This window comes from Thrips palmi, unplaced genomic scaffold (assembly GCF_012932325.1).
Source record: "Thrips palmi isolate BJ-2018 unplaced genomic scaffold, TpBJ-2018v1 HiC_scaffold_7, whole genome shotgun sequence".
Classification (NCBI taxonomy): Eukaryota; Metazoa; Arthropoda; class Insecta; order Thysanoptera; family Thripidae; genus Thrips; species Thrips palmi.
Window position 1 is genome coordinate 2,698,734 of NW_023144634.1, and position 26,422 is coordinate 2,725,155.

Genomic DNA, 26,422 nt, shown 5'->3' on the forward strand with positions numbered 1-26,422 from the left:
TCCCGACACGAAGGGCCTCGCCACGCGAGTCGCCACGCGAGGCTGCAGCCTGATCGATATGTTTAGAAGCGGCAAGTCTTTCGAGCGGCGCGGGGTATCCCTCGCCAACTGACACAGCCGCCGGGTATCGACGCTCATGTGGCGTCTCGTGCAGGGGTGAGAGAGACTGAGCGACGAAACCGACTCTCGGAAACAGTCTGCAGAGCGCAGCGCGCCTTGCGGGTAGGCCACCCAAGCGGCAGCTGTTGGCGCTTGTTACTCCGCGGCCCGAGAGAGGCGCCTCTTCCGCGGCCTGACCGCCTCGTTCGGAGAGTCAGGGGTCGCACGTTCGGTTCGAGACCCATTTAGAGACTCTGGAACTCAAAACGGGTCTAGAATTTTGGCTGCCTCCACGGTCCTCTGGCCCACTGTACGCTGCAAGGCACGGCGACACGCCGCGGTCCATTTGCCGCTTCCGGTCACTGTGACAGTGTGACACTTTTACGGCTCGTCTGGTATTCCAACCGTGGCCATTCTGTTTCACTTGGCACACGCGTCACGATCAGTTACCCGTGGCGGGGCCGGCCGGGGCCGGGTGGGGCCAGCTGAGCGGTTCCGAACAGCCCCCTGCTTGTCTGTCTCTCTCGCGCCCCTGCGGGACGCCCCGTGAGTGCGAGGGAGACAGAGCGACGAAAGCGCCCCTCTAAAACAGTCCGCTGGCTCCGACTAGGCCCGGCCCTGCACTGCAGCGCGTGCAGCGCACAGTGGGCCAGAAACTGGCGGAGGCGGCCAAAATTCGAGACGCGTTTTGAGCTCCAGAGTCACTCAGCAGGACTCGAACCGAACGTGTGATCCCACCAATGGATTCCTCGTCCTGAGAGCAATCCATTGGTGGAGTCACACGGTCGGTTCTAGTCCCATTTAGCGACTCTGAAGCTCAAAACGCGTCTCGAATTTTGGCCGCTTCCGCCGGTTTCTGGCCCACTGTGCAGCGTCCCTTCGCGCTTCGCGCCGCGGCGGGCGTGTTTGACTCGCGTCCAAATTTCCAACGCCCGACAGGGACAGGCCGACAGGGCGGCGTCAAACTGGGGTGGCACGTCCAAGACGCGTCCGAGGGACGTCCAAGGGACGCCCAAGACACGCCACGCTGAGGCGCGGCCGGCACGGCACTGCCCGCCTGCCACTTGAGGCCCAACAGCCATCAACCATCACACACAATTTACAAAGGAAGCGAAAAAAAAAAAGGATTTTTTTGGCGATTGTGGCTTACTGTGAATAGATAGCGATTGATCGGGATACGGGAAAAGAAACTAGAGTGGTGTTACTTTGAAAATGACGCACAATTCATTCATTGAAATAGTCAACAATGTCAAAATTACAATTACAAGAAAATTTAAATGCTGTGCTGAACTTGGTTTAAAAATACATTTTTCTAGGTTTTTACTATCACAAAACGTATCATATGAATGGCGTTGACAACGCACTCTAGAACTAAGCAAGCACACATCTTTGTACTCATACAATCAAACAGTATTAAATACTAATTCTGGCTCCCTCTGACATTCATAGGAACAGGGTAAATGAGGGCACCTATCACATGACTCGTACCTTCATATGATTATTAAAAATAGTAGTTAAATATACATTTCATTCCTATCTCATAGGCAAAGTGAACAAAATCTTATCTAAAAGCGTGAAAAATAAAGCATAAAATAAAACGTTTGGCCGAAACAGCGTTTCACGTTTTACTAGAAATGTCTTGGTCCCGCCAGAAGGACTTAACAAATAGAAAAACCTTCCTCACACACAGCCATAGCCATAAAAATTACATAATTACTCCATGTCATTTTTGCAAAACGAAACACACATCTCCTTTCATTTCCTTCAGTGCCTCCGGTTTTAAGGTCCGGTATACACTGTGAACCTATCTCGCACGTAAAAAAAGGTGCACGCGTCCGAACGGCGTGATTCCGTCTTATCAATGTCGGGCGATACAATCGACCAGCTCGCAAAAAAAGTAGCAGTTGAAATTTTGGGGGTCGAGGTGCGTACACTGTACAGTCCTCGAGCTAAGTGGGCCTCTCGGTGGGCCGTACTGGCGGCCACCACGCGCCGCACCAACAACGCACAGTGGGTCAGAAGACCGGTGGAGCCGGCCAAGACTCCAGACGCGTTTTGAGCTCCACAGTTGCTAAATGGGACTCGAACTGAACGTGTGACCCCACCAATGGATTCCTCGCGTGGAGAGCAATTCAGTGGTGGGGTCACACGTTCAGTTCGAGTCCTATTTAGCGACTCTAGAGCTCAAAACGCGTCTAGAATTTTGTCCGCCTCCGCCGGTCTTCTGGCCCACTGTGCATCGGCGAGCCCCAACTGAGTCGATCGATGGCGATCATTTTGAGATGCCGCGGCGGCCAGCGGACAGGCCGGGGACGACGCCGGGTTTGGCGGCCGGGTCAGGTTCCCGGTCCCCCAGCCTCATCTTATCTCGGCGGTCTGTCACCTCGGCGCTCCAATTTGCGGCCGACTTACTCGCCGGGGCAGCGCGGTGACGTGCCACTTTAAAAATACACACCCTCGACGACCGAAAGCTTCGCTTCAAAGACATCCTGCGTTTTCGGGTCCAGACACACTACAAATGTCTGCGAACAATTTTTGTTACCTGATCAATCTGTCACCAGCTTGTGAATTCACAAGCTGAACTCGTCACGAGCTGGTCACAATTTTGTCGCGAGCTTTGGTGACGCTCAGCATTGCTTCCAGTTGTGGTATCAAAAGGTGCCCTCAGACACTAGTGTGAAAACGTCGTCTACAACGCTAACAAACCCCCGGCGACGGTGGCGCGCCACGGCCTAGACTAAACGAAGACTAGTCGAAGACGCCGAGCTCGTCGAAGTACTCCAGCACCCTGGGGATGAGGCGCTGGTACACGGCGCCGCGCCACGCCCGCGTGCTGAAGTCGGCCTCCGCCATGTTCTCCTTGGTCATGTTGTCCAGCTGCAGCCGGTCCTCCGGGTTGGCCACCACGGCGCACAGGATGACGTAGGCCGCGTTGAAGCCGAACAGCGCCTTGGAGAGGAACTCCTCGCGCAGCGCGTCGAACGTCGGCCAGCACGAGTCGCCCTCGCCCAGCATCGTCACGTACTCGTTGAAGTGGTGGTAGTAGTGGCGCAGCAGCGCGTCCAACTCGTGCTCGCGGACCTGGAGGAGCGAGAGAGGGGCAAACAGGTGAGTGGGGCACAGTGGGCCAGAAGACTGGTGGAGGTGGCCAAAACTTCAGACGCGTTTTGAGCTCCAGAGTCGCCAAACAGGACTCGAATCGAACGTGTGACCCCACCAATGGATTGCTCCTTCGAAGAGCAATCCATTGATGGGGTCACACGCTCGGTTCGAGTCCTATTTAGAGACTCTGGCGCTCAAAACGCGTCTCGAATTTTGGCCGCCTCCACCGGTCTTCTGGCCCACTGTGTGGGGGCGAGTTTGCAGGGGTGGATCCAGAAGTGGCTTGGGGCTTGAGGGAGAAGAAGTGTGCGAGTAGCTTTTCTTACTTCGTACTTTTCCTCCCCAACTGACCCCACCAAGCGCGTCAAAGTCTCCATGAGGAGCACCACCACCCAAAACAACTGCTGCACCACGCAGGCACGCAGGCACCCACCTCCTCCTGGGCGCTGGTCGTCACGAAGTACTGCAGGTCGAGGGCGGGCGAGGAGAAGCGCACGAGCTGCAGGTCCACGAGGCGGATGTCCTGCGGGTTGACGGTCTCCTTGCCCTCGTACCGGAACATCATGTTGTTGATCCAGTAGTCGCCGTGGTTCAGCACGTTGATGCCGTTCTTGGAGGGCGCCACGAGCTCGCACATGTCGCGGTGGAGGTGCTGGGCCAAGCCCTTCATCTTCTCGCCCAGGCCCTTGCCCTTCGTCTGCCAGGACAGTCAACCGCGAGATCAGTAACGGCCTACGGCGGGGCATCGGCTCACAGTGGGCCAGAAAACCGGTGGAGGCTGCCAAAACAAGGCGCGTTTTGAGCTCCAGAGTCGCTACACAGGACACGAAACGAACGTGTGACCCCACTAATGGATAGCGACGAGGAATCCATTGGTGGGGTCACACGTTCGCTTCGAGTCCCATTTAGCGACTCTAGAGCTCAGAACCCGACCAGGATCTTTGACCGCCTCCACCATCTTCTGGCCCACTGGTCGGCGGCTCCAGGCTCGGGGGGAGGCAGGGGCAGTGCCACCCTGAAAGCAGGCCTCAGCCAAAATGTGTGACAAGGCCCTCCGCCCCAATAATCGAACCGCCATTTTACAGCGGCGCAGGAAAATATCGACTAAACTCAATTGCAAGCGGACTGTACCGTACCTTTTCCCAGGTCTCCACCTGGTCGGCGAACTTCCTGAGCTGGTGTTCCGTGTGCAGGCGCGCGTTTTCCATGTCCTCGGGGACGCCGCTCAGCACGTACAGGCTCTCGGCGTACTTGTCCATGCAGGAGGGGTCCTGGCGGTGCAGCGCCACGGACAGCGCGTGGTACCGCGCCAGCACCTCCAGCGCCACCTACAATGCACCAGAAACGCCAATGTCTCCCAGTGGATACGGCGCCGCTCGCACAGTAGGCCAGAAGACCGCTGGCGGTCAAAATCCCGGACGAGTTTTGAGCTGCAGTCATTAAATGGGACTCGAACCGAACGTGTGACCCCAGCAATGGATTGCTCTCTGAACGAGGAATCCATTGGTGGGGTCAGCTCGGTTCGAGTCCCATTTAGCGACTCGGGGGCTCAAAACACGTCCAGTATTTTGGGCGCCGGCCTTCGGGCCCTGTGTGGTTCGGGGAATGTCTCCCCACCCACCTTGCAGTGCTCCATGTCGAGCTGCCCCTGGCGCTCCTTGTTCCTGAAGCCGTGCACGGACAGGTCCTCCATGACCAGGACGTCGGGCACGGAGCAGGGCAGCGCGCGCGGCCCCAGCGGCCGGGCCAGGACGTGGTCCGCGCCGCACCGCGCCACCGCGAGGGCCTTCATGGCGGGCAGCGTCTCCTGCAGCACAGACGGGTTCAGTTCGCTATGGTCCTTTGCACTGAAAGAATTCAAACGGTCCGCGTTTACCGAGTCCACACAAGGCACTCCAAGTAGGTTGGGTCTGCGCCACGCCTGCAGTGTAGGCAACCCATCCGACGCCCGGCCTAGCCTCAGCCTGGGCCTGAGCCACCGGGCCACCCAACGTACACGTACGTCACGGCAAGGGAAAAGAACGAACGCGAACGAAGGGGTGGCAAAGCTGTGTCCCGAAAAATCACCAGTTTCGTTCCATTACGCCCCGTTTCGCTAAACACATGCAATACATAGTTAAGTTTACGGCCTGAATACAGAAAATTTTGGCCCGACTTTTGGGTGAGTGCGGAGTGCTTACTTCCTCGAGAAATAACAGGAAAAGTAGCGATATACATCGGCAACTTTGGCCCGTCCCGTACATTAACGAATGTGCGAATTTCGCATTTGTTCAACCCTGACGGGTTTGAACCTGAGTCTGGGGTCAAAATAGATGTTGTTTTCGTCATCAGCGCCCTCAAAAACATTAGAAACAATGCAAAAACTCGAATAAAAAGAATGTTCAAAATATACCCCACTGGGATTTGAACCCGGGTCCAAACTTCTCCGATTCGCTTGAAACTGGCACCGTTGGTTTTGTCTCGTCGCCCCGATTCCAAAAATACCCCTACATGCCCTCCTAGCTGTATCCGTTGCCGAAATCCTCCTTGACCCCATGTAGACCATGATGCACCTGCAGCAGCGCCCCCGGGGCTCGGATCGGATTTGCTGCCACCGGGCGGTTCTTAGGGTCACCCAAGGAGGCTGCATACCAAATTTGGTCAAGATCGGACCACGGGAAGTCCTCGGACGAACGAACGGACGAACGAACGAACGAACGGACGCACAGCATGCATCATACTATATGCCCGTCCCTCCGTCATTTTTTTACAAAAAATAAACGGGACGGGCCAAAAAGATGGAAGGCTTGTTTTCCTGGCTGTTGACGCATCCGTCTGATTGCCGGTTTCTCGAAAACGATCCGATCAATAGGGAGTTGGAATTGGGCCTCAATAATGCAGTCGGAAGGCGAACAGAACACGCCTCGCGGCCGCGAGGGCGGCTAGAGCGGCTAGACTCGCTCGGCCGGAAGCAAGGACACTGGAGGACACTCGGAGGCGGAAGAAGCCGCACAAGTGTCAAAAATTCATCAAGTTTTCGCACGCGCGCCGTACCGCGCCGCGGTCTGCTGTCTGAGTTGTGTTTTTCTTTCGGAGGGCGGATAGGGTGGCCACCCCGCCCACCTGTTCACGTCCGTCCCCCCAATCGAAGAGGAAGGACGACCCCTACACTGCCGGAAGGCGTTCAAGGGCACGACCTTTGCCACGCGTCGCGTAGTTCCGCCAAGGACTTGGCTGCAAATCCCAACCAAGCACGCACGCAGCAGACTCATTCCGAGCACTGCGCTCGTCGCCCTGTCTCGCTCGCACTCATGGAGGGTCCCCTAGGGGGTGCGAGAGAGACAGCGACGAAAGCAGTGCTCGCACAGTGGGCCAGAAGACCGGTGGAGGCGGCCGAAACTCGAGTCGCGTTTTGAGCCCCAGAGTCGCTATCAGGACTCGAACCGAACGTGTGACCCCACCAGTGAATTCCTCGTTCGGAGAGCTCCATTGGTAGGGTCGCGCGTTAGGTTCGAGTACCATTTAGCGACTCTGGAGCTCAAAACGTGTCCGGGATTTTGACCGCCTCTTTCGACTGCGGCTCGGAGTCTACAGTGTGGATGGCGTGGCGCCTCACCGTCAGCATGTTGGCCTCCCTGGTGAAGAGCCCCAGCTTGCCGACGAAGTCCTGCATCATCTCGCCGCGCGGCGGCGCCTTGACGATGAGGCTGACGTCCCTGTCGCCGGCCTTGGCGCGCACCCGCCACATGCACGAGCAGTAGTTGTCGCCGTCCGCCACGGCCGCCTTGACGGCCACGTCGCGCACCTCCCAGGCCTTGGCGCCGACGGCCTCGGCCACCAGGGTGGCGTCGATCCAGTCCGACGTGCCGGCCTTGACGGTCGGGGCGGGAGGGCCGCCGCCGGAGTCGCTCGTGTCGCTCGTGTCCAGCGCACTGTCGGGGCCGCTGTCCAGGCCGCTGTCCACGCTGTGGCCGTTGTCCGCGTCCCCGCGGCCCTTGCCGTCCGCCCCGCCGTTGGCCGTGGGCGAGGCTGGCGAGGCTGGCGAGGCTGGCGAGGCCAGGGGAGCCTCCGCTTGCGGCATTTCTGCGGAAGGACAACCAGTACCAGGGTCAGTACTCACTCAGGGTGCAAAACACTCGAAATTATTTCCAATTTTCGGTTGTTCGTGCACAGGCGCGGATACAGGGGGTGGGGATGGGGGGGGGGGTGGCAATGGGGTTTTGCCCCCCATAGCCCCTAGATAGCCGCCTGAAAGGTAGGCAAAAAGTGCTACTTTGCCCCTGTAAGTAGGCAAAAGGTGCGACTTTGCCCCCCCCCCTTGGGCCGACTCTGGATCCGCCACTGTTCGTGCATACCAGTGAGCATACCAGTGAGATGCTCGAATTTGTGCGCAACAACAGGCGAAGTGCTGCAGAGCAATGCACATTTTTCATTCTTAGCTACGCACGAATCCGCGCATTTCAAAACATAGGCTCAATTTCGTGAAAAGTCGTGCACTAAAAACCGCATTTAGTGTGAACACTCTCAAAAGCAATCCGAAAAAAAGAAACTGACACACTATTTAAGGAATTTTGTGCAACCATATTGCGGAACCAATTTTGTCCTTTCACAAAGGGAAAAAATAATCATGTTTGCACAAATTTGTACGCCGCATTGCCGAATTTTGAGTGAAGCTCTATTTGGAAGCACCAAATGAATGTGACGTCACGTTCGTGCCGCGTTCGTTTGAAGGCAACACGCCCATCTAATTACAGAGTATGCCCATTCTTTAGACCGTGGAGCTCCCAAACGACCGTGACGTCACAACATTCGTGGAAAAACAGTGACAATTACTACTCAACAGCCGAGCGATTCAGAAGAGTAGTTTCGTCGCTCTGTCTCTCTCGCACTCATGGGGCTCTCCGTAAAAGGGTGCGAGAGAGACAGAGCGACAAACCGATCTTGGCAGCTTGATGCATCGTTCCTACCACAGTTCCTCGCGAGGCGCGCGTGGATGCGACGGGCGTGGTGCATCCGTCCCTTCACCCATTTTCGGGACGCACTAATTGTTATCAGGTTATCCCACATCTTCGGCTACAGTAGAACACGCGCTCGCTCGCGGAGTAAACAATGACGGGTTCGAATCAATGGCCGCTCTTTTGGCCGAGCCGCTGCACCGTCACGTCACTGTCGGCCTGGAAGTGGTGGCTAGTCCCTGCTAGTCCGAACGCCGCACTGCGTCGCACTGCGCCGCACGGTCCGACAAGGAATCCGGTGACTGGAAGCTGGATTCTCGAACTGCACCCGGACCCGCAGCCAAACAAGCCAATCTGTGCCTTTGCCGGGCAGGGCGCAGCGACGGCGGCCTGGCTGCTGTCTGGGCCTGGCGGCGTCGAGGGCGCACTCGTTCGGGGTGGCCGCCCATCGAACTTCTTCGCCGACGGGACTGCGGCCACGTGCGGCTGAGCCCGCACAGTGGGCCAGAAGACCGGTGGAGGCGGCCAAAACTCTAGACGCGTTTTGAGCTCCAGAGTTGCTAAATGGAACTCGAACCGAACGTGTGACCCCACCAATGGATTGCTCTTCAGACGAGGCATCCATTGGTAGTGTCACACGTTCAGTTCCAGGCATGCTTAGCAGCGACTCTGGAGCTCAAAACGCATCTAGAGTTGTGGCCGCCTCCACAGGTCTTCTGGCCCACTGTGACCCGCTGTGATCCGTCCGTCTCTGGATCCGCCCTGGACTTCGAGTGCAAGTTCGCTCCACAACCACAATTGATCCCGAAAACCTATAGGTGACAACGACTTGACCTGCATTACACGGCTAGCCTCTGGTGATTGCCTCTGGCGATTGCCTCTGGCGATTGCCGGCCGAGGCCAATCTAATCTGCATCTTGAGAGAGCAGGACAAAGGATTAGCGCGGACGATGCAAGCCGCGAGGGCGACGAGCCGTCAGGCGACAGGGAAACTCCTCCCTCAATCTGTTTTCCGTTTCCCCGTGTCTGCAGCCCCCGTCCAGCTGTGTCATCGCGACAGCAGGGCCATTCCGGGCACCGCTTTCGTTGCTCTGTCTCTCTCGCACTCTTTGGGGGTTCCGTATGGTGCGAGAAAGACAGGGCGACGAAACGCCGAATGCAGTCAGTGCGCAGGAGCATACACGGGCAAACAGCGTGGGGTAATGCCTGCCGCCTTTCCCATCCAGTGCGCTTTCTCTCTCTCTCTCTCTCTCTCTCTCTCTCTCTCTCTCTCTCTGTCTCTCTCTCACGTCCCCACGGGACGGCCCGCGAGAGAGACAGAGCGACGAAAGCGCCGTGATGTGACACGAGCGTCACGAGCCACTCCTCTCACCCATGCCCCCGGCGCACGCACAGCCCATAACGCAGCCAGTGTCGGCGGCGGCGGCACTGTAGAATCGAAGATACGCCGGGCGACGCGTCTCGACCGCGACTGGACGCGCCTGCAGCATAGGCAACCGATCCGGCAGCGAGCGGACGGCCAGGCCGGGCCGAAAGGCCGAAACCGAAGCCGGCCGCTCGGACTCATGGCTCATGTCGGAGCGCGGCCGAACCGGACAGCCGAACCAACACACCTTTGGCTGGCTTTGGCGCCCTCGCACAGTGGGCCAGAGGACCGCGTGGAGACGGCCAAAATTCTAGCCGCGTTTTGAGCTCCAGAGTCCCTAAATGAGACTCGAACTGAACGTGTGACCCCACCAATGGATTGCTCTCCGAACGAGGAATCCATTGGTGGGGTCACACGCTCGGCTCGAGGCCTGTTTAGCGACTCTGGAGCTCCTCAAAACGCGTCCGGGATTTCAGCCGCCTCCACTGGTCCTCTGGCCCACTGTACCTCGCCTCGGCCGGAATGGGTTGAGCCAGGACCTCCGGCCTGCAGCATGCATATGCATGCCGCGAGGGTGGTTCCCAGAGACGAGACAGTTGCCTACTTTCAGGCGCAAAGTGCCCGACTTGCAGGCGGCAGGGGAGGCGACGCTCCCGGCGTGACGTCATAGGGTGGCATCGGCCGGGACCATAGACGGCCGGCACGCCGCTGTGCTGTCGTCCGGTGTAAGCGTGTATCTTTACCCCCTTACCTAGGGTACTATTTCACTAGGAGGAAAGTACCTTGCCCTAGGGGAGGGTAATAATTCCCTAGGGATATCATACTCATGCAGGGTGGGGGGTAATATTTCCTAGGGTAACTTTACCCCCTAGGGGGGGGAATAATCCACTAGTGGAAAAATACCTCTCTCTGGAGGGGGTAAAAATTCCCTAGGAAAAAAGTACCTATCACAGGGGGTAATTATACACTATAATTTCTACCCTCTCTCCTGAGAGGGTACATGGCCACTAGGGTAAAATGGGTTAATATTACTAGGGCATTTGTACTCCCTCACCAGAAAACGAGCATTAAGGTGTTGAAAGACACGTTCCACACGCAATTTCAGAAAAATCAAATTAAAAAAAATAAATTGGATTTTTACATAATCCAAGGATAAGCCAAAGCGGGCGCCCATTCCTGAGTTTTGGGCATTCGTCTACCTACCTGACTAACTCATCGTTTATTTCGCAAAGTTTAAAATAAGAAAAAATGACCTATGGTGCTGAAAACATTAAATTCGTGAATCAAGTTGTTTTCTGTGTTAAGAATTTTTTTGACTCATTTTGTTATGACTTGCTTTCTCGAATTGCTTGTGGATTTTTTTTTCATCTTCACACTCGTTTTTCTGGTGGGGAAGTACGAATTCACTAGTAAATTATGATCCCCTGGGTAACTTAACCCAGTCGGGGGCTAATCGAAGTACGGGCGACGCGTCTCCCGGACGACGGCGCAGCATAGGAACCGATCCGGCAGCGAGCGGGCGGCCAGCCGCCGAAAGGCCGAAACGAAGCCGGCCGCTCGGACTCATGGTCATGTCGGAGCGCGGCCGAACCGGACAGCCGAACCAACACACCTTTGGCTGGCTTTGGCGCCCTCGCACAGTGGGCCAGAGGACCGCGTGGAGACGGCCAAAATTCTAGCCGCGTTTTGAGCTCCAGAGTCCTAAATGGACTCGAACTGAACGTGTGACCCCACCAATGGATTGCTCTCCGAACGAGGAATCCATTGGTGGGGTCACACGCTCGGCTCGAGGCCTGTTTAGCGACTCTGGAGCTCCTCAAAACGCGTCCGGGATTTCAGCCGCCTCCACTGGTCCTCTGGCCCACTGTACCTCGCCTCGGCCGGAATGGGTTGAGCCAGGACCTCCGTCCTGCAGCATGCATATGCATGCCGCGAGGGTGGTTCCCAGAGACGAGACAGTTGCCTACTTTCAGGCGCAAAGTGCCCGACTTGCAGGCGGCAGGGGAGGCGACGCTCCCGGCGTGACGTCATAGGGTGGCATCGGCCGGGACCATGGACGGCCGGCACGCCGCTGTGCTGTCGTCCGGCCAAGGACGCCGTCGTGCCGCCGTGCCGTCGACATGCGATGGCAGTCGGACTGACTCGGAACGGAAGGCAGTGTCGCGTCGAGTCTGTGTTTTGTCCCCCTCCAGGACGCCGTGCACTACTAGGGCCCCAAATTGGCATCAACAATGTGGAAGCCCGCGAAGAGGCGTTCCCTCGCTCTGTCTCTCTCGCACCCCGGCGGGACGCCCCAAGAGCGCGACAGAGACAGAGCGTGCTGTTTTGGCGTCGGCGGCGATTGTGCCCGGTCATCCTCCGGCTGCGCGAGTGGCGGGGCAGCGGGTTCACGACGTGGTCCCCAGTGGGGTGGCGCCGGTGATATCGGCGGCGGCAAGCCGAGACGCCAGGAAGACTGATTCCGAGAGTCGTTTCCGTCGCTCTGTCACTCTCGCACTCATGGGGCGTCCCGAATAGGTGCGAGAGAGACAGAGCGGCGAAAGAGATCCCCGGAATCAGTCAGCAGCATGGCGTTCCGGTGATGACGCACTTCCCGAACTGAACAGCGAGCCGCCACAGCGCACGCCACACCGTCGGCGCTAGCGCACGCTAGCGTGACACACGCCCCTCCGCTGGCTGATTCCAAACAGTGTGCCGTCCTTCTCGCACTCTCAGGGCATCCAGTGGAGGTGCGACAGAGACGGAGCGACAACAACACGCTGTCCGGAGCGTGAGCCCGCTGCTGAGTCGCGCCGCTTGTTGCGCTTCATGTGTCATCGTGTATCTGCTCTTCGATCTCTCTCTTTTCGGCAGGATCAGCCGTCTCATCGACCCCAGCCAGAGGCCAAGCCAGAGGCAGGGAAATTGAATTCACCTCGTCGGGAGCATGTCTTGCCTGGGCGCAGTGTTCGCAGTGTGCCTGCCACGCCCCCCTCTTACAAAATGCTGTTGCATTATTTGAACTCGGCGGGCCTGGCTGGAAAAGGGGGGGGGGGGGTGACACACTCCACGCGAGGGCCATGAGGCCAGGGTGGGGCATGGTCAAGGTCAGTGCTGCCACTTGAGGGGGCGAAAATTACCGCGAGCCATTAGTGTCGAAAGGGTTACCAACCTCAGCCTGCCCACTGGGCTACTTCTCGGAGAGCAAAAGCGCATTGCCTAGTATGTAGGCAGGCTGCAGGTTGGTAAACCCTCCAACCGACATTGGTGCATCATGGAATCATGGAAATTTTCGCCCATTTATGTGGCAACACTGGCCAAGGTGAGCCGCAGCCGCCGCGGGTAGTTTGCAGCCGCCAATTTTCGGCCAGCGAGGTCCTGAGTGAGTGTCCCCGGCTGGCTCTTGTTTTCACACCTCACTTACTCGCGAGTGCACACGCGCGCACTCCAATCACGAGACACCCTCCCCCCGCCCCTTTCTTCCTTCCCCCGCCGCTCTTCCGTCGCACGCGGCGTGTAAAACAAATTGATGTCCTTCTGATCGCAGCTTCAAATCAAGCAGCCACTCGACGACTTGCATGCCACACGCAGACTGAGAGTCGTTCCCGTCGCTCCGTCTCTCTCGCACCAAGACGGGACGCCCCATCAGTGCGAGAGAGACAGAGCGATGAAAACGACTCTCGGAATCAGTCTGTTTGGCTGAGATAGTAAGTTAACCGTCGTTCAAAGGCAACGCTCGGCCTTGCAGTGTGTCTGCTGCAGACTGACGCCGAGAGCCGGTTTCATCGCTCTGTCTCGCTCACACCTGCACGGAACGCTCTGCGAGTGCGAGAGAGACAGAGCGACAGCAGCGTGGTCTTCCTGCTCAGAAAAACGGAAGGCGCTGTCGCATCCGCGGCAGTGCGGCGGCGGCGCCGCGCTTCACAGCAATATTGTTATTTCGAAAGTGACCTCGCAGTCTCGCAGGGGAGGCAGGACGCTGGCTCCGGTACTTCCCTCGACTCATGACCGATTACGCACGTGCGCGCACAGTCAGAAGGGGGGGGGGGCACACACACACACACACGCGCGCGCGCGCACATGTATTCGCCTTCCTCCACTCGTCCTGTGTCTTGCACGGTAGTGTCGTGCAGTATCTAATCATCTAATCACTCCGTGCCGCCCCCTTGGGAGCAGCTCTCCCGAACCACCCCGCTCCGCTTGTATTATAAAGGAGCCTCTCTTATTCCCATTAGTGCGGCATATTGGCCGAGTCGAACTGACCTTTGCGGGTGAGGCGACGACCAGAATACAACGGCAATTTAGAAATGCACGCGTCTCTTGGTGCATGGTGAAAAACGCACGGGTCGACGCGAACAACGAGGGGGTACTTTTCACCGCTGCGGTGACCGCACTTGCATACTAGTTATGAGAGTAGTGGACAAATATTAGTATAAATACTAAATGTTACAATGAAGATAAGAGGATTATATGATTAGCGTGTAAATATTACTGAATAGGAGAAAGAGAGTTTTAAGCGCAACTCGCTCCAAAAATTCCTTCAAACCGCTCGTCTCGACTTCCCAGGACTACGGCCACGAAAACCACAGCAGAAAGTTGTTTTTAACCTTGAGCTCCACAACAAGGGCAAAAAAAGCGTCATCACGTCATGGCGGCCCCCGGCTCAAATAATTGTTTTATCGTTTTATTGCTATACCTCCCCAGGTTATTTGGCTTTTCGAATGGAGGGGACAATGAACGTGCCAATGTCAAATCGATCTCAAAACAGGGAAGCAGTTTCGGCTGCAGTCCGCGCTAATTCTTTGCCTCTCAGCGGAAACAGTGGTGTGGTTTTCCCCACGCCCATCCTGGAAAAATGACCTCTTTTCCAGGGCGAGCGTGAGCCTTGAAAACCCGGACACTGTTTTAGTCGCACTTTGGAAACCTTGCGAACTATTTTAGGCCTTTCAAATAAAAGTAGCTTGCTATAACCAAGTAATTTGAGTATGCATAAGCATGCAAAGAAAATGCTTCGTACTTTACAAACTGTAACTTCGGCTTAGAAACCACCAAACACTTTGTACCTCACATATGCTCAAAATACTTGGCATGGTTGTAAACGTGCGTGCTCCTGCGGGGAGCTCTCCGGGCCAGGAGGCGGGAGGAGCGCTCCCTCCTTTCGCGAGGGGTGCCAACGAAACTTTTGTGTAGGAGACTGAGTGAGGACGTCCGAAGAGGCAGATTCTGGCGTTTTTCCACAGTGGTGCCTACCTTCGGCGTTTTCGCCTCACGAATGTGGAAAAATTGGTCAAATTACGTACAACGAATCTAGCTCTTCTCTCCCACACACGCACTTTGGGCGGGGCGGAGGCGGCCCGGAAACCCCCACCGGGAGGAGAACGGCTGGAGGGCGTCCAAAGGGCGGGGCGCTGTGGCCGTTATCTCAAGTGGAGGCTGCCGGCGGCGGTGTGGCGTTTGTTCCCTGTTGGCCGCACTCACGGGGCGCTCCCCAGACGTGCGACACAGACGGCACAGGACACCCTCTCTCCGCATGAGCTCGGGACAAAACGACTGGGGGGATGAGGCGACGGGACGTCGAGCACGCGAACCCGCCCGGCCCAAAAACCCAGCAAACGGGGGATACCTTTCCACCGAACGGCCGGACGTGCGGCGCAGCGGCGGGGCGGGGGGTGGCTCGATTGAAGTTGACGCGCCGCGGATGGGGCTGGAAGCCGGGGCCATTCCCTTGGGGCCCCTAATCGGCACTACGGCGCGTTTCGCAGACGTCAAAGAAAGGACGGCCCGAAGAGGACGACCCTGGAATCAGTCCCACCGAGCGCCCCGAAGACCCCGGGAAGAGAGGGGTCCTTTCCGGGAAGGGGGAGGAGGCCACCGTCTGCCTCCGCGCACCGCGCGCACCGCCAGCATCACCAGCCGCGAGCAAAACCGAGCAAACGTTGCGTCATTGCTCATACCATTGCCACCGAGACGCGACCGCGACGAGACGAGCGCAGCGCGCGGCGCGGGCGGCTGGCTTCGATTCGAATTTTACCGCGCCGCGGATGGGGCTGAGAAAGAGCACGGAGCCATTCAACCATTCGAAAGAGCCTCGTAATGGACAGTAGCGTGCGCAGAAATTTTGAAAAACAGCCAAAGAAAGGCCACAGGCCACAAGAAAGAAAAGGCCTATAACGCCTGTGAGTTAGTCCACCGACCGCCCCGCAAGACTCCGGTGAAGAGACGGTGGCCTACCTTGCCCCGGCGTCTCCACAGGGGTGAGGTAGGCCACCGTCTGCACACCGGTGTCCTGTGGGCCGGCTCGGTGGACTACCTCACAGGCGCTGATGGTGCACAAGACGGGTGGATTGTTAAAGTTCACGATGAAGCTTAAATCCGCAAGGATTTAAGCGCTCCGAGATAACTGAGCCAGAACTAGGTGTTGGAAACAACGCCGATTCGATCCGCCATGATTCTGGCTGGGAAGCCAGCCCAGTTTTAGGAGCGCTCTGTGATGAATAAAAACAAATCCCTAAGGTGGTCACGCAGACCGCCCCGGTAAGAGTAGCGTTCTTCTACAAACATCTAAGTTCATGGCTGCCGCCTCGAGTTCGAGCAAGGCAACAGCAGACAACTGTTGGCCCAGTTGAAGCCATGGGGAATGACCAAAAAATAAATCAATATCGGTACGCTCTTTCAATTTATTTTTGCAAGAATAAATCGTGCGAGCTCAAAAAAAAAAAAAACAGCGAGAAAAAGTTTGTGGGCGAAACAAAACCATGTCGTACGGTTTTGTGGCCTCTTGGATGAGAGCGCCTGCAGATAGGCAACCCATCGTGCACGCAGCCCACCCTCACCACCTCAATAGGTGACAGTGTCCTTTTTTTCAATGGTGGTGAGGTGGTGTGCGGGGGATTTTGGGCCGAGACGAAAACGCAGCATCTGTATCGCTGGTCCTGTTAAAATGCAAATGCAAACTGGTGCTGTAACGGCAGCATGGAAGAGGAACAGACAGAGACAGGGAAGGCCAACCATAAAAGGGGCATTGATGCAGTTTGACCTCAATCTCCAAATCCTTTTGCATGAAACAGGAAAAAAATATCTTACCCTTTTTTTGTTGACATGATTTTTTCCATGTCTTCCTCATGTGGTACACCTGAAATTTTTTTTTTCAAAAGTAGCAAACAAGCATTTATTAATTTCAGTAAAAATGGTTGACAGGTTTTTTTTTTCTCAAATGCTACCCTGAGACATATTATGTTACCTGTAGTTTGCCGAGCAGTCTGCAAACACGGTTCCTTGCTTGGCTCTCCACCCACTTGTACATCTTCAGAGTCTTCATCCCAATTGAAGTTATTGTCAGTATCGGTACTATCTGATGTACAAGCTAAGTGTATGGAGATTTCAGGCAACTCTTTCCACTGGCCCTCCCTACTTGATGCATGCTGCTTGCCACTTGTTCCATTTGGATATGTTTGCTGCCATTGCTCGGGCTGCTCAATTTTGCGGACCGACCCATTAACTTCTGACTTAAAAGCTAATGTTTGTGATCGAGAAGGACGATTTTCATCCTGACGGTTAAAGAGCTGAGGCTGTTTCATACCGCTCCTTCTAAGGTGCCAATTATTTTTCTTACTGATATCTTGGGCTGATGTGGCCTTAAAAAAGGAATGAAGCTTACAGGTAATTCTACTTACTATTGATAGGTTGTAACATAATATATTCTCTTTACCTCAAAGTTGCCAGCATGACTGGTTTCAGCAACAGACTCAGACTGGCTAGAATGATGTGGAGTTGTTGGACGCAAAATTAATGTTGATACCTCCTCAGTTTGTGCTGTGGGTACATAATCATTATTTCCTGAGAAGAAATACTTTGATTATTGATTGATTATTAATGGCATTGACAATAAGCAGTGCATCAATGTCTTGCTTGAGGCAAAAATTTGTGTATTCAAGAAGTGGTGTGGAATAAGAGTTTGTACCATTGGCATTGGTTGGAAGACTGTAGTGAGCACGTAACAGATCTTCCCCATTCAACTCTCCATTGATACTACGAACAGGGTCCTGCTCGTCAAGTTCCTCTCCCAAAAGGTCTAATTCCTCCTGAATTACATCAAAGGTGTTTGTGGGTACTCAGTTACATAAAATCATCAAATGTAACATAAATTAATCTACTTACATCATCCTCATCAATGAGCTCTCCTTCGCTCACAGGTAAGGGGAAAGTATTAGCACAGTCACTTTGTAATAAAGACAGGTGATATTGAAGAATATGCTCCATTTGCCTTCTAATATCCAGATTAGTCTGTTTTGCCAAATTCTCCTCAAGAGCTTTGCGCAGTCCAACCTCTGCTGCAATCTCATTCAACCGAGGATGAGTGATAAGACTATATAAAGTGCCATTAATGTAAGGTAGAGCCTAAAAATTTGAAATAAGTTGAATGGTTGTAAAATTCAAAGAATCATATGAGGGAACTCGCACACCTGGAAACCAAAGTCACTACCTGGAAAATTGATGAGGAAAGAAGGCTTGACAAACTCCAAACACTGTCTGAGCGATTGGTATGCACAGCTCTTTGGCTGATTGATGGAGACAAAGATTCATGAGAAGAGCAGTACCATATTCAAGGGAGTATGAGGATTCAAATTTGGACTTTGATAGCTGATCAAATATCCATTCAACAACACCTGATTGAATCATGGCAACCCTCTGACTCCTCCTACAGAGTAGTGTAGAAATTGTACAAATAGAGCACTTCATAGTTATGTGCAAAAAACAAATTCAGACACAATTTACCTAAGGCTAAGTTTTTGAAGAGCTGCTACCAGCATATTTTTGGTGATTGAATCTGTACACATCTGGTCTTGTTCTTTCAGTGCAGTTGTTGTGGCTTTTATCATTTCAGAATTTTGTGCGAGATAACTGCGCCCCGATTGAATGGATGCAAATGTATTTAAAAGACGTGCTGCAGATTGCTGAAGAGGATGTGGTGTTACCACACCAGATGGTGTAAGCAAGCTTACAAGGAGTGTTTCACCTTGTAAATTAAGTAAATCCAATTTTAAAAACTGATTCATGATGCATTTTCTTTTATCACTAGAACTTTTTGTTATTGCCTGGGGGAAAAAATATTTTAAAACATAAATACACAAGGGACAGCAGTAAAAGGTATGAAAGAAAATGTACCCAACGCAAAGCTTGTAGTAGCAGGAGGCGGGTCTTCACACTGCCCTCTGTCAAGCCATTTTTTATGAGCGCTATATGCAAGGTCCATTCACAACTATTTGAGTCCAGTGAGATATTCTTATTACCATCCTGAAATAGAGCAATTAAATTGTTACTTTAAGCATAACCAACACTAAGAAATTACCTCATTTTTAATTACTCTGTTTCTGATTTTTTTCCTATGTTGATTTTGAGGAAACAGTTCAGGGAATATTTGAATACAGTTGTTCAATGTGTCTTTCAAGTCACATTGTTGGCCCCGAACACAACTTTCCAATGCACATGTTAACTCAGAAGCAACACCTGCATAAGAAGAATCCAGTCAGACTCAGCACTGAATCCTCAGAACTGGGCAGTAAGACTAAGACGATCTGAATACCTATAAGGTTGTGGTAGTCACTATGTAACTGACTAAATTTTTTCTTTAACTGTTCATAGTCCTGTTGGCACCCCTCCATCTCCAGATTAATATTACTGGTTGATGTGCGTGATGTGGAAGATTTATGATTTTGACGTCTAATGAACAGAGCAGTGTTCTTATGGCTGTGCATTGTCTCTTGTACTTCACTTTCATTCTCAGAGATAAAATTTGATTCATGAGCGTTACATTCTGAAAAATGTTCATGGTCATTTACTACTTTAAAATTATTCCCATCCGACAGATTATTTTCTTCAGCTGTAGTCTCACAGCTACTTGTAAAATCTTGATGTGGGACACAACAGTAAATATCACTATGGGCTTTTGTTGGAATGAATGCAACAATGTCAGGGACTTTGAAAGCTGGATGATGAATCCACAAATATTCTTGTAAACATCTCCGCAAATTTGAAATCCAGCAGTCCTAGGGAAATGAGAAAACAAAGGTATTTTTTCAATCTGCAAGAAAATAGTTTAGCTTATCTGAACAGACTTACCTTGAATGTTTGCACAAATAGATGATGATGTAAAGGGTTTGATGCAAATGCTAAGGAAAAGTATGGAGTAAACTCAGGATCATTCCTTAGAGTGAAACAATCATTTTCTAAAAATTTTGATAGGAGGAGGAAATTTGGTATCTGGATCTGTTGGCTGTCATCTTGCTCAATGTCTGATATAGATCTCTTTGTCTGATTTTTATCCCTCACATACCTCATGGATGCAAAATATAAATAAAGGTTGGCAACTAATTTCTTGCTCTCAGCAGAGCGCCCTTGTTGAAGTTGCGAAATTGAAGAATCAAACACCTGTGCAGTTAGATACCAGTAGAATTTTACATAAATTTTGAATTGTTACATTTGATATGCAATATCAAGAAATGATAGTTACCTGGAAGAAAGGCTCCTCTTCTCCCAAATCAAAATATTGTAACAACTTACATTTGAGATCATCTTTGGTTAAATTACTGTGTGGTACGGGATACTTTTTAACTTCACACTCTTCTTTAAAAACCGTTGCTGTGTCAAGCAAGCCCATATGAAGCAAATACTAAAATGAATTAAAAACTATTTAAAAAAACTTAATGTAAATTATAGGTTTGGAGATTTCTAATAGGGTCAGCTCACCTCAAATGTAACCTGTATGTAATAAGGATCTCGACAGGACCTCTTCATATTAAAATGGTCTATCTCACGTGCAATGGACTGAAAAATACCTACAAAAAATGTTCCGAATAAAATATTGGCCATAAACAACAACGGATCTGGCAACCTGTTATTCCATACTGTTACTTTCTTCTCACCTGTGAGGAAATGAAGTCACTACACGGCAAAACGTAAGGCAGCACGGAAAATACTTAATCAATTCTGGATCAATACTGTCCAGCACCCAGCAGGTGGCTAAGGATCGTCGGGAAATGTTATTTTCTTGTAATAATTTGAAACATAAATTTCTCTTTACTGTCTCAAAGAATTAAAGAGCTTCTCTTTTAAACAAGCCATTTCTTTTTAACAGTGACTTCAAGGGTATTCAGACAGATATGGACTAAAATAAATTGGAACCCGCAAACAGGTTTGTTTGTATTTTCGCCACATGCAATGGTACCAACGCAAGCATCCTTACTTAATTCTAAGCATAGTTGTTTAGCTTTTTCGATAACTTGTGTCCAAATGTTAAAATTTACCAGAAAAACCTTTAATGCGAGTCCATAGAGCACATAGGTATAAGCTACGATTTTTTGATGATGTTTGTGGTCATCTTGTTTGTTTTCCATGCTGTTTGCCGATAAAGATGAAAAATGTATCTCATCTACTTCCGCCTCCGCCCCCCCCCCCCCCCGTCTACTGCTAGAGATGTGGTGTAGCACTACAACAGCTGTGAGATTGTGACACTTATTTTTCTCCCCTCTATTTTGTCGGCCCTACTTGAGAGATATGCTCACTAATTCTTCGTGATAAGTTGAGGCATAGTTGAGCACAGCACGTGGACTGTCACTCTCAGCATCACTGGCCATTGGGTACTTTAAATTCAATTTAGCGCGTTTGTTTTTGTGTCATGGACAAACTAACCTCCATCTTTTGGAATGAATCTGCATGTTTCTCATGGGACCGCTAACGGAAGGTCATCTCAGGTCACGTCACGTCTACTCGAGAGCCAAGCGCTACGAGAACTTTGGATCTGACGCCTGACGCAAGATTGGACTTGGACCCCTCGGCGCAGTTGCTTAGCGCTACTGTCTCTGTCGGCTCAAGGATCTGTAATAGTGGTAATAGTCCTGGGCGTCTGGTGTTGCAGGTCGGGTCCAACTGACGGAGCGCAGGGCAGTTGTCTGAATTAGGTCCTGGTAGGTTTGGGCAGGTCACCTAAAAAATGGTTGTGGAAAATGTTGCCGTGAACCCTGATTTGGTTCGAGAGCGCCAAAAGTGCACTTTCAACACCCTGGAATTGACTCACCTGTTAGATGGAGGTGAAGCAAAAACTCTTGAGAGGAAAGAAAGGGGTAAGTGGCAAAGCTTGCTCAAAGTGCACTCATAAATGTTTAAACTACTGTCTACTGTCTGAATGCTGGCATCAAATATATATTTAATGCCATTTTCATTTTTTTCAGAGGATTATTTTCTATCTGACCCCGCATTTAAGGATGAAGTGCCTATGGAATACCTAAGTCACAAGGAGCAATATGAACATTCTGTGCGAAAAGCCTGCCACATGTTCAAAAAGCTTCAAGAGATGCCTCATGGGAGTATGGATAATTTTAGGTTGGTTCTCTTTCACATTGTTTTTGGTATTTCTCATTAGCGCAGGCAGTTGCACTGCACTCCTCCTGCCTGTATTATATGCTCCACACACTTCAATATTTGGGCCGTAAAAAGTTTGTTGGTTGCACCTATACTAAATTTTTTCAGTGTTTGTAATAACATATTTTGGAACCTGTTGGTCTGTGCATGCATGTGTGTATTGTTGTTTAAATGGAACTATAGCTTACTTTGTAGCTTTTGATGTTGAATTAAATTATTGCTTTTCTCTTTGTTCACCATGAACTTACTAGCTGCATCTGTTCAAAGTACTGTTATCATATTAAATTTTCCCAAGTTTGATCTGTGTGGTATCTCTTGTCATTTTGGCTTTTGGTACATTTTATTCAAGCTTGTAGTTCCAAAGTTGTGAATGTAAGTTCCTTGTATCTGCCCCCTCACACAACAATGCATTCATTCTATTATCACTCTATTATCTGGTGCACACTTTATTTCACTTCACGCATGCCATATCACTAACATAGCTATATCTTTCTGTTAATGGGAAGTTGTTTCTGCATTTAGGGATCCACCTGTTGATTCCATGGGAAAGAGAGTTAAGTAAGTACTAAGACAAAGGAAAATGCTTTGCTTTTCGTCTTGTGGCTGCCTTTTCAATTTAACCAGCAGAGGAAGAGATCATTACCCGAATGTATTTGTGTTTCCTTAAATGTGCCAATGTTAAAGGTTGTAGCTAATGCTAAGTTGTACTGTAAATTTAATGCAGTTTTTTGAAAATTCCATAAACTCTTTTTACTGTTTTTTTTTTTTTTTTTTTTTTGTGTGTGTCATTGCTGGAAACTGTCTTTCTTAAATTTTCCAGATAATGTCTTTATTTCTGTGGCATTCTATAATTTTGTACAATCTTTCCTGAAGTCAAATAGATGACATATTGGTTAAATGTGATCTTTTCAGGCAGCTTCTGGGTGGCATGCTGGGGTCAGCAATTATCAAGGATGGTAATCCGCTTGCCTTACATTATGTCATGTTCCTGCCCACACTTGCTGGACAGGGCACAGTTGAACAACAAGCTTTTTGGATTTCAAGAGCCTGGAACCTTGAAATAATTGGTACCTATGCTCAGGTTAGTTCCACACTGCACAACTAAAATTTTAAAAAAATAATTCAGGATCTCTACTGTTGTGATTAATAGTGTGTTTTGATGTTCCTCCTTAGACGGAATTAGGTCATGGTACCTTCATTCGAGGCTTAGAAACAACAGCCACTTATGACCCAGCCACACAAGAATTTGTTTTGAACAGTCCTACCCTTACATCTTACAAATGGTGGCCTGGAGGGTGTAAGTGATTTCTTCAAATCTTAAATTAACAACACAATTTTGAAAGAGTGAACAAAGTTTAATTTTCTTATGCTATTTTGCAGTGGGACATACTGCTAATTATGCAGTTGTTGTGGCTCAACTGTATACTCAAGGGAAGTGCCATGGAATTCATCCTTTCATTGTTCAACTTCGAGATGAAGAAACCCACATGCCTCTCCCGGGAATCATCATTGGGGAGATCGGAGCTAAGCTAGGTATGAACACCACCAATAATGGATACCTGGGCTTCAAGCAGGTCCGCATACCATTAGAAAATATGCTGATGAAAAACAACAAGGTGTTAGAGGTAAGCAAAGAAGAAAAATAAATACTGCACAGTCCATGTAGTCCTCATCAATTAATTAATGTTTGTCTATTAAATTTTCTTAATATTTTTTGCATAGGATGGAACTTACGTGAAGTCTCCAAGTGATAAGCTGACCTATGGAACTATGATGTTTGTGCGGGTAGTGATTTGCCAAGATATGTCCAGCTATCTTTCTAAAGCAGTTACTATTGCTACTCGCTACAGTGCAGTGAGACACCAGTCGGAAATGAAACCAGGGTATGCATTAGATGATTATGATCTCATGACTTGCGATTTGAAATTCTTCTTGTCTACTTTCTTCATTTGCCCTCTTCAGTGCTCCTGAACCCCAAGTCCTCGACTACCGCACCCAGCAGTACAAGCTTCTGCCTTCTATTGCCTCTGTATTTGCAATGAAATTCTCCGCCCAATGGATCTGGGAAATGTACAATGTGGTCAACAGTGAACTTGACCAGGGGGATTTGGAAAGGCTGCCCGAGCTTCATGCAGCTTCTTGCTGTCTGAAGGCTCTGTGCACAAGCGATGCTGCATCTGCTGTTGAAACTGTTAGGTTGGCTTGTGGAGGTCACGGGTACATGAAATCCAGCAATCTGCCATCTACCTATGGCTTGGTAACAGCTGCCTGCACTTATGAGGGAGAAAACACTGTCCTGCTTCTGCAGACTGCAAGGTCAGTTTAGAACTTACGTTCAAGGTCACAATTTCTTAGTTTGGTTTCGACTAAAAATATTGCTTCTTCCCAAGGTACCTCATGAAGACTTGGCAACAAGCCCGAAGTGGACAAACACTGACACCTTCTGTTGCATACTTGAATCTGTATTCTGATTGGCGACAACCTCGTGCAATTTGGGAAAACAGTATGGATTGTGTTGTGAAGGCATTCTATCAGGTAGCTGCCGGGTAAGTAAGGGCGATCAAAGTTTAACTTGGATATCTCTAAATGTACAAATTTGTGAGTTATTTTTTATTATCATTATTATTTAGGAAAGTCAAGTCTGCTGCTGAGCACATGGAGCGCCGAGCCAAAGGGGGCATGTCATCAGAGGATGCTTGGAATGAATCTTCCATTGAACTAGTTGCAGCTTCCACTGTGAGTGCCGTAATTTTAGTGGATACTAAGTTTAGGACAAAGTCATCCAATAATTCCTCTTTCCTAGGCCCATTGTCGAGCTTTTATGGTTGAAAAGTTCGTAGAGACCGTTTCAAAGTCCTCTGTATCTCGCCCACTTCAAACAGTCCTCACACAACTTGCTGAACTCTATGCTCTGTATTGGCTGCTGATAAACAAGGGTGACTTTTTGATGGTAAGTTTCATCATCCTTTATAATCTATTAGAAACACATTTCAGTTCATCTCATCCTGATCATGAAATTTATCTTATCTTACAGTTCTCAAATTTGTCACCTGCTGATGTGGATGGTTTGCAACTGTGGCTGGAACAGCTCCTGGCTAAGCTCCGACCTAATGCAGTGGGCATTGTGGACTCGTTCGACATTCATGACGAAATTCTTGGTTCACCCCTTGGTGCTTGGGATGGCAGGGTCTACGAACGTATGTTTGAAGAGTCTCAGAAAAGCCCTCTCAACAGTGAGCCTGTTAACAAATCATTCCATGAGTACTTGAAGCCATTCCTAAGGTCAAACCTTTAGAGAAATAGAGCTTTGTTCTATTGGACCAAGTTTTTAAATGATCAAATCATTGTGATATTTCTGTAGATTTCTAGATGGCAACTTTTTATGAAAACATTATGAATTCCAGAAATATTAGGATATGTTATTTTGGGGCTTAGGGAAACTTTCCTGTTTTCTGATTAAACTCCATATTTAAATGTTAAAATTTGTTGACTAAAACTCTTCTACTCTGTGCTATACAGGAAAATTGGGTATTGTGATTTGATTTTTTTAGTGTTTATATTTCTATATTGTTTATATTGTTGTTATTATTATCCTTAAAAGCTGATGGTTCTTAGTCTATGATACTTTTGAATATTTTTATATCTTAATGAGGATGACAGGATACCTGTGAGTCTTATTGCCTTATAAGTATTAATTGGGTTACCTGTAATAGATTACTGTAGTTTTGACATGTTTCTCTAAATTCACTTGAATTAATTACATACAATGTGATGCATTTATTTACCTTGTAATGGTAGAGAGTGATCCTGGTTATAGTTGTTTAATTTGTCTCGCACTTACTGCTTCAGGTAAGGCAAACAGTATTTTATAATTTTATACTGATTTATTTTTGTATCAAACAGGTCATGAAATGACTTGTATATTTTGACTATCTTCTAAGCTGTTTATTGCTAGGTTCTTGCTTATCTAGGGACCACAATTACTTTCATTTGCACCCAGAAGACATTTTTACTCATTCTTTTGAATAAAATGCTGTTGCAGTATCCCTGTTTTTGTTCTCTGATTATCCCTCTCCATCATTTATGTTAAAATGTCGCCAGGGAAAGTTGGGATAAAATGGCAAAAATGGTTAGCATGACAAATATTAATTCACAATCCAACTGTATGCATAGGACAAAGAAGCAAAGTTTTTCTTCAAACACACAAATCTGCCAAGTCTTGTACTTTTGTTCCGGAAGGGATTCCCATTGACCTTAGAAAACGCCGGAAGCGTTAAGTGTTCGCGCTTTAGGAGGTGAATGAGTGAATGACTACCCTTTCTTTTTGATTCAAAGGAAGGGCGGGGGCGGCAGGGAAGTCATTGTTTTGTTCGCGCGAATCACGAGGCGGTTCCGGTTCACCACGAGCCCGCTGATTGGTCTGTGAATCACAAAAACATTGTCCCAAAGATGTACCGGTGAAACCGCAAAGCTGCATTGTTGATGCAGCAAGACAGCACAAGCTGGTGGCTGGTAAGTTGATAGT

The 26,422-nt window shown here is 50.2% G+C and overlaps 3 protein-coding genes across 6 annotated transcripts; 1 reads left to right on the forward strand and 2 right to left on the reverse strand.

Annotated features, from left to right (window-relative positions):
• Positions 1 to 2,262: 2,262 nt before the first annotated feature.
• LOC117652852 lies at positions 2,263 to 8,542 on the reverse strand. The gene is made up of 6 exons (XM_034398013.1): positions 8,148 to 8,542; positions 6,797 to 7,263; positions 4,823 to 5,008; positions 4,338 to 4,529; positions 3,635 to 3,898; positions 2,263 to 3,180 (listed from the first exon to the last, which is right to left on the reverse strand). Exons 1-6 carry the CDS (start codon positions 8,245 to 8,247, stop codon positions 2,848 to 2,850), a joined length of 1,542 nt encoding a protein of 513 aa, XP_034253904.1. The 5' UTR covers positions 8,248 to 8,542; the 3' UTR covers positions 2,263 to 2,847.
• Positions 8,543 to 16,184: 7,642 nt separating this feature from the next.
• LOC117652858 (lisH domain-containing protein ARMC9-like) lies at positions 16,185 to 20,881 on the reverse strand. The gene is given in 17 exon segments (XM_034398021.1): positions 16,185 to 16,412; positions 16,564 to 16,612; positions 16,721 to 17,114; positions 17,189 to 17,316; positions 17,441 to 17,561; positions 17,638 to 17,877; positions 17,963 to 17,991; positions 17,994 to 18,178; positions 18,256 to 18,575; positions 18,646 to 18,774; positions 18,845 to 18,987; positions 19,064 to 19,526; positions 19,600 to 19,908; positions 19,991 to 20,149; positions 20,227 to 20,315; positions 20,403 to 20,499; positions 20,723 to 20,881. Coding segments are annotated over 15 exon segments (2,787 nt in total). The 5' UTR covers positions 20,275 to 20,315; positions 20,403 to 20,499; positions 20,723 to 20,881; the 3' UTR covers positions 16,185 to 16,342.
• A 78-nt stretch (positions 20,882 to 20,959) lies between these two features.
• LOC117652859 (probable peroxisomal acyl-coenzyme A oxidase 1) lies at positions 20,960 to 25,941 on the forward strand. 4 transcript variants are annotated; one of them, XM_034398025.1, is made up of 13 exons: positions 20,960 to 20,976; positions 21,395 to 21,599; positions 21,708 to 21,858; positions 22,420 to 22,455; positions 22,810 to 22,978; positions 23,071 to 23,194; positions 23,278 to 23,522; positions 23,620 to 23,780; positions 23,860 to 24,213; positions 24,288 to 24,443; positions 24,528 to 24,633; positions 24,701 to 24,847; positions 24,932 to 25,941. In XM_034398025.1, exons 2-13 carry the CDS (start codon positions 21,470 to 21,472, stop codon positions 25,190 to 25,192), a joined length of 2,040 nt encoding a protein of 679 aa, XP_034253916.1. In that variant the 5' UTR covers positions 20,960 to 20,976; positions 21,395 to 21,469; the 3' UTR covers positions 25,193 to 25,941. The 4 variants fall into 4 exon arrangements, with proteins under 4 accessions (XP_034253916.1, XP_034253913.1, XP_034253917.1 ...); XM_034398022.1 differs by having other exon boundaries at positions 20,975 to 21,116; XM_034398024.1 differs by lacking the exon at positions 20,960 to 20,976 and adding an exon at positions 20,983 to 21,123 and having other exon boundaries at positions 21,393 to 21,599.
• The last annotated feature ends 481 nt before the right edge of the window (positions 25,942 to 26,422 follow it).